Source organism: Priapulus caudatus, unplaced genomic scaffold (genome assembly GCF_000485595.1).
Source record: "Priapulus caudatus unplaced genomic scaffold, Priapulus_caudatus-5.0.1 Scaffold670, whole genome shotgun sequence".
NCBI classification, from domain to species: domain Eukaryota; kingdom Metazoa; phylum Priapulida; class Priapulimorpha; order Priapulimorphida; family Priapulidae; genus Priapulus; species Priapulus caudatus.
Genome location: NW_014577731.1, coordinates 130,367 through 140,941, shown reverse-complemented (window position 1 = coordinate 140,941; position 10,575 = coordinate 130,367). Strand labels below are relative to the sequence as shown.

Genomic DNA, 10,575 nt, shown 5'->3' with positions numbered 1-10,575 from the left:
CTTTTTAGGTGCGATTGAAGTGTTTTTTTGGAAACATTCAGTTACTGTCTGTACATTTTATTACTGGCTCACCGAGACCGTCTGTAATTTTATTACATATACTTTCTGTAATTGAACATAACTGTCTGTTATTGTCTGTAACTGTCTATAATTTTTTCCACTTCTCTGTAAAAAGGCTGTAGTTCTCACCAGGCGCAGATTTAGGCCGGTTTGCACCAGTTTCCAGAAACCGGTCACAGGCCTCAAAATTCACCAGAATGCACCAAATATAGCCTAATTTTTTAAAAATTTCCGGGGGGGGGGCATTCCCCCGGACCCCCTAGCTGCAGAAGAACATATGGAAACTGGTCACCCAAACCCTCTGGATCCCCCCCTGCTCACTACATGGTGGCTGTGAACAACAACCTTCAAACGATGTGACATTGCTGGAAGAGAACTTTACAATCTTGTATACAATTCATTTCCATCATGAAGGTCAACCCATTTCGCCCATTATAAAGTAAGGCAATAGCCGTCATAACAATCCATAATTCGCTCATGCACCACAACGCAGGTCACCAATTTACACCTGTGTCTCCTTCTGGCCCTCAGGTTTTTCTACAATCCTGTGAAAGATGAGAGCAGCTGAGTTGATACAGTAGCGCTTGCCAGTCGGTTTTGGTCCATCCTCAAACATGTGGCCCATATGAGCACCACAGTTGTGGCATTTCACCTCCATGCGCATAGCAGAAGCATCCCTGCTGGGCAATGGCACGAGTGAACCTCCACAGCCTAACACCAAGCAGTACAGTGTCGTTAGGTGTGATGAAGTGCAGAACATAATTGAGGAATATATTCTTTTTATATAATTTCTTAATTATGGTTCGTAGCAATTAAGAGCGTATAAAGAAGGAAAGCATACAACGGTGAAATGCTGAAACCATGTTGCAGTATTAGTCGAATTAATAAACTCGAGTCGGTTTTCGGCGAAAATACCAGATTTTCACCGCTCATTATCTCAGCGTAGGGGCATCGTAGGGACATGCAGTTTGTTTTATATTAACAAGGTAGGACAGCTGATCAATGTGTGTAGAACTATCCCTTATATCATGCTGAGATATGGTTCCTAATTAGGAGGGCCACTCTTGTGCAAGAAACCTTACAAGAGACACTGCTCGCATAACAACTTACAACCATTGGGAATCAATAATTGCAACATGCATCTGAAATGTGGAAATATAGATCTGAGAGTAGTACGAGGAACAGTCTCAATCTAGGCTGACGCTGTGCTAGATACGGTCCCTATTCGCATGTTCTACATGCAGACACTCACCGCAGCCGAGGCCGTCTGGTTTTAGATGTACCCTGGCTGTATCGACAACGTCAGAGAACGACGGCCAGCCCGTGCCCGAGTAGAATTTTGTCTTTGACGTGAAAATGTACTCTCCACAGACGATGCAACAGTAGATGCCGTTCTCTCTATTTCGATAATAAGTACCACTGTAGGCCCTGCAATTTTGAAGTCAGTGAGACTGTGCATAGGCTTACTTGGGTACGTCTCAACTACCATGATGACGACATATGTTATATATGATGTACATAACCTGATTATTTATTATGTTAATAGTATTATTATATTCCCACATCATCAACATGAAATGAGTTGACACTAACCTATAGACGTGTTGTCTAAATCATTTAGAAATCTAGATACAATGTGATAGAAAAAAGTCAATTATAACTATTTAAAACCCCTCACCATCAGTTGGACAAGTACTTGAAATGACTGAAATGAAACAGATTATTGGCCCGGGTCTAGTTAATAAAGATATATGTTAATTGGCCCTTAAGCAGGCTTTACACGGACGATTTTATGCAGGCAAGTTGGCGTTTTTATTCTTTCTACCGACCTCGCTATATATGACAAAGCTCTTACGTTATCGACCGCGAGGCGGCAAACCTTTCAACACTTGACCCGTAGAGTCCGTGCGGGGCGACGTGGATACGCATTTTTGCATGTATTCCATGCCGCAAGCGTGGCGCCTAAAGCAAAAACGTGCTCCCCCTATGGTGGAGGGACACCCCCCTGATTGCTGTTCTCTGATTGGCCACTTGGCAAAAAAACGTCCAACTCGGCTACTCCGAGTTGGCGAAATTAGAACATGTTCTAATCTCCCAACTCGCTGCTATCGATCAGTCGGACGTCTGACTTTTGCGTTTACACTACCGATTGTCAGTTGCCAAATTGCAAAGTTCGTACAATTCGGCAACTAAAAATCGTCAGTGTAAACCCAGCTTAAGCCATTGACACTTACAATCTGGCATGCTGCCAAACTGCTGGTTAGACAGTGTCCTGTGTTTATGAGGTAACAGATAACGATCAAGTGTAACACCACTGCCTCTTGTGAGAGGAGTGTTAAGAGAGAGTGTTAACAGACTGTTTGTGAGTAACAGACAATAACACCAAGGGTTAATGTGTCTTGCAGTTCTTCCGGATGGTGTAAACCAAGACTCTCCACTGTTAGTATCCACATGTTTGTATCATATACAATGAACTTCATTCCAGGAATTTTAAACTCAATAGCACTTACTTCTCTGTGCCTCTCTCCTGTGTCACATTATACTGGGTGGGAGTCAGTCTTGCCTTCAATTCCTCGTTTGAGAATTGCACTTTGTACACAGGGGATAGCTGCTTTGGCCGCACACTGCATGTCAAAGCTGGGCTTCTATTGTCCGACGGGCTCACGCCACTGTCTGTCCCTATTGACCAGTTTCATAATTAAATACATAATTTATAACAACATTCGATCGCCATTACTATAGAGCTACAGACATAAATTATATACCTACTGTAGAAAAATCTCCAATTTGTAATTCACATGCTATTTAGGAAAAATGAAGTGTTTTTTACCTTCTATGGAGTTTTGCTCAGCAGTATCTCCATTCACCGCAGCTTTGTCAGCTTTAAACGACTCCATTTTCTATCTGAATTAATATAATAGTTATCAATTAAAATTAACCCGTTACTGAGAAATAAAACACGGGTATCACACCCACCCACAGATATACATGCATGGTAAAAGAACTCTATATCATCCTTTAAATTTCAAAATTGCCATGTCGCAACTTCTACCACAAGCCTATATACACAGTGACACCCTAATACAGAAGTGCAAAGCACACAGAGCTCTACACTAGCGATTTGCAAAGAACTTGCCAGCCAGCCTTCCATGGTTCTATAAAAGATATCTGTTATACTATAATTTGGATAGGCTAGGGTATCATTATAAAAATGACTCAACACAGGATATATGGCACCTTCAAACACAAGAATGCATGAAGAACACCCCTACCTCAGCGACTAGCAACCCTATCACCATAGACAGTGACAAAAATCTCAACTACAGCAATAGCCTAATAACTACACAATAAGCATCACAGGACGCAGGACCTAGCAGCTACTCTTCACGTAGCACATGACCCACGATTTTACCTCACTTGACACACAATAGATCACAATGACACACGACCAGTCTCTTTGTGGGCAGCCTGAACAGTAGCGAATATGATCGTCACCAGCATATACACGCTCGCAGTGATTCACCGATGTTCGTCACTGAATACTGAAAGGGCAGAGAAACCCATCCGATGAGTGGCGGTTAAAGGGCCGCACACATGTGTTACCAGAATAGAATCTCATGGAGCTTGAGCCTGCAGCGCTCATGACGCAGGCCACGTCTAGCAGTGCCCTGCTCCAGTTATGTAAACAGATGATGGAAGCCGATTTACAAAACAATTTTATGTGAGTTGCGAACACACAGCTCACGGCAGCTACCCACAAACCCGGTGCAAAAATTTGCTAAGGCAGAGGACTTTAGTGGACCAACTACTGCCTCCTAGATATTTATACACATGTAAATATTTTCAGAAAGTGCTTTATAACACACAAATAGCCTTTTTTTAGGGGATGGTATGAAGTTCATTATGAAGAACATATTTGACTAGAATAACAGAGATGTAAATAGAATGTGCTTACCATGCTCAGGTAATTAATTAACTGCAATACATTCTAAATTTTTTACTACACAAACCGATGCAAGGAAAAGTAGGCTATCTACGTAGAAGACCAAGGAACACGTGATCGACATTACCACACAGTATCTGTACCAACAATTTACTGCAACTGGCGAAGTAGCCAGATGTGACACAGACTAATAATGAGGTCAAATAACATAACTGCTAAAAGCTACTGAACAAGTGAAATCAGCAGTAAAGTTATAGCACCAATTAGGAAAACTCAGATATATACGTAATTTCTAAATTATCACCACAACTCGTGATAACACAACTCGACCACACATAATTTGCAAATAATGACATGATATGAATTCTATTATTTAAAAAAAGGTATGAGCAGGTTATTTTATACAAAAACTAGCACTAGAATACTCAATTGTTGTTAATAAAACGTATGTAATAAACATACAGCCAGCTGCCAATACGTCAGACAGGTTTATCTTTGATATGTGTAATGTACCATTATTAGTACAGAGGATAAGCACATAAAAATAAATGAAAGTGTCAATGACACTATAGCTCACCTTGGGTGTGATAGAAGAGGGAGATGATATTTAAAATTTGGCAAGTGTTTCATTTATGACTTTTCAAAATGTGATCAAATTTCCTTATTCCCTGTTTTATACTACTATTAGAAATTTCACTGTTTTGTCTCAGGGTTAAGTTTTATGCGAAAATCCTAAATGTTTCAGATCTGAAAGTCTGAAATCTGGGTGAGAGATGGTGCTACACCTAAATGATCGCCATTTTGGTTTTCGATTATCACACAAATAAAAGCAATAAAATATTCCAGTCAAATTACTGTAACGAAGAATATAAAACACAATATTACACGTAGGTATGATTAGGTAGGTAAGTAGGTAGGTAGGTAGGTAGGTATGTAGGTAAGTAGGTAAGTAGGTAAGTAGGTAATTTTACCTAGGTTTTTTTTTATTTAGGTAGGAACAAAATCGAATGAATCTAGATGGCCATTTCCATTTTTTCAAAAAAGTGGGCGTGGCTCGAAAGTAGGTCGACTGGCGTGCTCCAAAATAGGACGTTCAAATCTCTCCCATAGGAGTAACAAATGTATGCAATTTGAAACATGTGGGTCAAATGGTTCTTCAGTTATCGTTGACCATAGGCAGACACTGAAATGCATAGTGAAATTGGCAAAATCTACCTAATTTGCATAATTTAAAAAAAATATCAAAACCCGTGTGTTATGTTTTGGGGCCAGTCCTTATTCATTCACATACAAAAAATTAGCAAAATCCGTTGAACCTGAACTGACATGGCCATTTCCATTTTTGCCAAAAAGTGGGCGTGGCTCAAAAGTAGGTCAACTGCCGTGCTCCAAAATAGGACGTTCACATCTCTCCCATAGGAGTAACAACTGTATGCAATTTGAAACATGTGGATCAAATGGTTTTCAAGTTATCGTTGACCGTAGCCAAATGTTGACGGACAGACGAACGGACGTACGACACCCCATGGCAATAGCTCATCTTGACGATGTCAATGTGAGCTAAAAACGGACATTGTGCACTTATAAGGACTGTAAAACCTTGCAAGCACATGCTATGAAAGTTCCTGAAGAATATGCGATAAGGTATACAGCACCACTTGGCGACATACAGTGCCCTCTAGTGGTTGAGCAGATATTGCATTATGTGACACTCTTAGGGTTTGGGTTATAACATGAACGATAGTTATCCTGCTAGGTCCAAAAATAGCAATAGCAAATGACATTAATCTATATGTCATTAGAGCTTGATGAGGATCACTATGGGCTAAGATATCATCAGTCTGTCTGACCCTTCTCTCAATAACTTTGTTTGCCTGTGAAAAATGTGGTGATGTCATGTGATGACAGAAGCCATAATTTCGTGCAAAAAACTAACTTCGATGAAGCATATTGTGGACCATGGTCACTTGTTAGTACGCCTGGAATTCCCTATCATGCAAAAATATCTATAAGTTTTCATTACCACAGCACAATTGTTTCAATGTCGATTTTAGGTAGACTAGTTTCAGCTATTGTGAATCCACAACTACCATGTATGTACAACGATCCCTTGTAATCCATTAAGACTAAGCTGAGGCAGAATAAACAAGATTCTGAATAAAGAGAGCTTCATTGACTCTATTGATGCCCAATAAATTGCTGTTATAGTATCAGCGGAGGTACATGTGAATCACTTAGGCTATGTTTGGACAAAACTGGATAATTATAAATGAAGTTACAGCACAAACCCTAAGCATGACATAATGCAATATCTACTCAATTACCAGGAGCAGTGTGCACCACCAGATTGTGTTGTTCAATTGGGACCATATCAGAAATTCTTCAAAAACTCAAGTACACAAAAAGTTTTCAACCATCAAGCTGCCAGGTGAGATTTTAGGAAATAAGACGTGCACTGTCGGCCACAAGAAGCAACGGCTGAAACCTATCGTTAATTTGTGCATAGGTGTGTTGCATCAAGATACAAAGTTAATGCATTTTTTACCCCACCATTTCACACAAATCATTAAAGCCCTGCTACTTCTGCAAGAAATGCTGCATAGGTGGATTGTGGAGGTTGTTACATGAACGACATGGGGGCCGTTGTCAGAAACATCGTAAAGTTAATGCTAATGTTAATGTTACGATAATACCTACGACTAATGTTAATGTTACGAGAGTAGTGTTGACAGAAACACATCGTAGCTACAAGCAAACTCACGATAACAGAAACGTCATAATTTCATGTCACAAGGCTGCTGATTGGATGAGAATCGATCACAAAATTCAAATTCATACACATTTATTGTACATCACAGTAATTTATACATATTATGATGGCTAACCACATATAAATAATATTTGATGAAAAACGACGTGATCATGAATTTATTCTGCACAACAAGACAAATTTTCGCACTGTAACACGAGACGCGAGAGTCGTGGCAAATGCAAAGTAGTTAAAACAAGAGTACAAATGCCATACGCCATTTGTAAATGTTTTGTTTTGTTTTATGATCAGTAGATAATTAATTATTTTGACGTGTTTTTCAAGAAAAACACATTTTATTCAGTATTATAAAATATAATATAACTATAATTGTAATTCGTAGTGTAAATGTGTTATTTTCATCTTAATATTAAAGTTACGAAAGGGTCTGGGCTCTCGTAATGTTAAGAGAATATTTTCGATGATTTTTCATTCTCGTAACTTTGCGATGTTTCTGTCAACGATTTACGAGTGGAAGTTAATGTTAAGACTAATGTTAAGACTACTTTTGTTTCCTGGTTAGGCCAGCTTATATTTAGTTCATATACCTACTCCCAGTTCACATAATCAGTCAGGTGATAAGACCTGTCACCATTGCTTGCTGCTGTTACTGTTTGCACCATTCTAATAAAGAATCTTACCTAAGGAAGTATGCGTTTCTGTGCAGTCTCTTCTGCTAAATACATCTCATGAAAGATGGTGGAAGCAGTGAGCAAATTACAGTACTAAAATCAATAGACAGTGGAAAATGACCGGACAAATTGATCACCTGGGGTAAAATATACAATGGGTTCACCTTTGCTCATTCGAAACCAACGGTTGCAGAGATAGTTGAGAAGTTCCATAAGTTCACCACAGGAGTGATAAATAAAACCCTACAAGAGCTTCGTACATGTAATAACAGGAAATAACAAGAACATGAAAGTTTTGAAACATTTCTAGTTTGATTAGTGGAAGTCCTGTGGCAGAGCGAAGGGCTATAGTTTTAGAGCTAATTCTAGAACGACTTAGATCTTACGAATAAATCGGAAAGCTGCATAAGTGTAGAAAAATTGGGTCTCACCTATTAGTAGAGTTTTTACTGATTACTCCGGCACAACAATCACAACGAATTTGTGCTGTTAGTGTTATAGGCTATAACACAGTAAATCAACAGCAAAACGTGCCAAACTGCAAAAGTGTGCCCCCCCATCTTCAGATTCTCGAGAATGGAATGTTCAAACGCTACCACAAAACAAATGGACCTAGTTACGCGACGCAAATATTTATAGACTGATACCTCTCTCAAAATGTATACAAAGGTAATCATACTTCTACTTCTATACTGGACAGTCCGTAAGGAATAAATGTCCAGGGCTATAGCTAGCCATGGGGTGTGCCTAGCTTGGGTAAAGCCAGGTAGTTCGCCTTTTAGCCAAATGGCACCGAGGGTGATCACAGCCAGAGTATTTTTACGCCCTCACTGTTAGTGGTTCTTTTACGTCCCCATTGGCCTTAGTATTACTGGAGACAAGACCGCCATTTTACGTGGTCATCCGAGCAACGGGAGATTCAGTCTCCAATGTTGAGAGCCAGGTTTTTACACATTGATAAAATTCACTGCCCCGGCCGGGGTTTTAACTCATAGCCTTCAGTGGACAGTAATACTAATAGTAATAGTGTAGAGACATTGTTCCGTTCTCACAGGAGCAAAAATCACGTGCTAGACCCTGCGTTGACTAAAGGCGCGTTCACACAGACGTTTTTGGCCCGAGCCTAATTAGGCCCGCGCCAGATTTGGCTCGAGCCGAGCGTTCACACGGACGGTTTTTTGGGCTGTGCCAATTTGGCACGAGCCAATTTGGTCCCATCGAAAACGTCGGACCAGGCCCGAGTCAAATTTTAGCACCACCTTTCGGCAAGCGGTAGAATCGATTGAGCGGTAGATGCCGCGAGTGTCGAACGTGTACTTCTATGAAATAAAGTCCAAAACAGTAGGGCCATAAAAATTCGAAAAATTTGATCAGGATGCATGTTTTCAAGATTGATAATTGAACTCGGAACGGAAGTAAACACTCTGAATCGTACACAACGTCATCTCGCGACATACTGCCAAAGTATCTGTGAGATATTTGTGCAATAAAATTTATTTAAATTTGAATTTGAATTTAACAGACAGTATTCACTTGCGTACGTGTGAACGCTCTGACTCAAACCGGCCCGAGCCAAATATAGCCCATTTGGCTCGAGCCAAACCATGACCGTGTGAACGCGACTATATATTATATGTAAACAATCAAATTTAAAACGCAGATCGGTGCACATATTGTTAAAAAGAATGTTGTACGAGTGTTCTATAAGATGTTAACCTTAGTTATACTGTATACATTTGGTGTTATGCAAGGAGTACCGGGCCCTGGTAAGTAGGATATAAGAACGGTTGAGAAAATAGGAAGTGTCTAAACAACCGGATCCGGTTTCGGTATCCTGAAAACTAAACAACCGGCTCTCTTCTCTGATTGGCTAATTTTGTCACCATTTTATTTATTATTATTTTTGGCTAATTTTATTTTATTTTAGAATTATAGGGATAGGGTTAGGGTTAGGATTATTGTTAGGGTTAGGGTTTGGGTTAGGGTAATGCTATCCCCCGGGCGTGGAGGGAGGTGACCGCAACGTGGCAGCACTATAGTGTTGGGATAGTGTTAGGATTAGGGTTAGGGTCAGGGTTAGGGTTAGGGTTAGGATTAGGGTTAGGATTAGTGTTAGGGTTAGGGTTAGGATTAGGGTTAGGGTTAGGGTTTTTGCATCATGATATCTGTCCCCACCACCATAGAATAATTTTTGTGGATCACAATGCCTATATATAACGCGGCGAGACATATATATTTAGTGTATTAAAACAAAGAACTTTAAAAATTCAAACTTTAAAAACAAACTAGACTTACATTGGACAGATATGGGTATAATAATAGGCCAGGCCTAAACTCAACCCATCTAACCTTAACTAACTAACTAACTAAAGTGTGAGGGTTAGTGTTGGCGGTGTTGGAGTGAGGGTTACCGTTACTGGCGTTAGGGTTGACGTTTTGAACGTCATCGTCAACGTTATCACGTGACCTCCCTTCACGCCCGGGGGATAGCAACACCCTTTGGGTTAGGGTTAGGGTGTATAGCTATAACTTTCAAGTTGGTTGCAGTGGCTCAACGGTAGAGCGTTCGCTTCTTGATAGTAAAGTACCGTGTTCGAACCGTGTTTCTGCATTTATTTGTTCTGTAAGTGTAACGTTTGTTTATGTTCGGAATTAAATATATTTCTTTATGTTTTGCATTAACAATTGTCCTATTATATTATATATATTTGTCCTGTTATGTTCGGAAACTGACCAATCAGAGAAGAGAGCCGGTTGTTTAGTTTTCAGGCCTCCGAAACCGGGTACGGTCGTTTAGACACTACCGAGAAGGCATGAAGACGGTTGGTAAAAACATGAGAAATCCTCGTTAATGCCCAGCCATTTCCACTGCCAGGAAATCAGCCGATGTAGCACACAACTCGAAATTAATTAATGATGTTATTAATAGGTGTGAGTTGTCTGTGTTTAAATCTAGTATCGCAATAGTAATAGTATAATATAGATAATGGAAAACATAATATATGTACCATTGAACGCCGTCGGCTTTACCGCAGTTCCACAGCTGTTCATTTGTTTATCTGTAAGCATCTGCACACGAGCGCCAGATACCTGCAGCGGCAATCCGATTAACTATGAATCGTGAAGTGGAA

The 10,575-nt window shown here is 40.0% G+C and overlaps 1 protein-coding gene across 4 annotated transcripts in view; it reads right to left on the bottom strand.

Annotated features, from left to right (window-relative positions):
- Window positions 1-304: 304 nt before the first annotated feature.
- LOC106812642 (methionine-R-sulfoxide reductase B3-like) overlaps window positions 305-10,575 on the bottom strand; it is an 11,070-nt gene continuing 799 nt past the window's right edge. Inside the window, exons 1-5 of one of the 4 annotated variants that reach the window (XM_014816562.1) lie at window positions 10,453-10,486; window positions 2,891-2,964; window positions 2,571-2,739; window positions 1,313-1,488; window positions 305-771 (exon numbers count right to left, since the gene is read on the bottom strand). In XM_014816562.1, coding sequence (XP_014672048.1) covers window positions 563-771; window positions 1,313-1,488; window positions 2,571-2,739; window positions 2,891-2,957 — 621 coding nt within the window. In that variant the 5' untranslated portion in view covers window positions 2,958-2,964; window positions 10,453-10,486 and the 3' untranslated portion in view covers window positions 305-562. Of the gene's footprint in view, window positions 772-1,312; window positions 1,489-2,570; window positions 2,740-2,890; window positions 2,965-3,472; window positions 3,635-10,452; window positions 10,487-10,575 lie in introns of those variants that run through there. The other 3 variants (XM_014816560.1, XM_014816563.1, XM_014816561.1) reach the window with 3 other exon arrangements.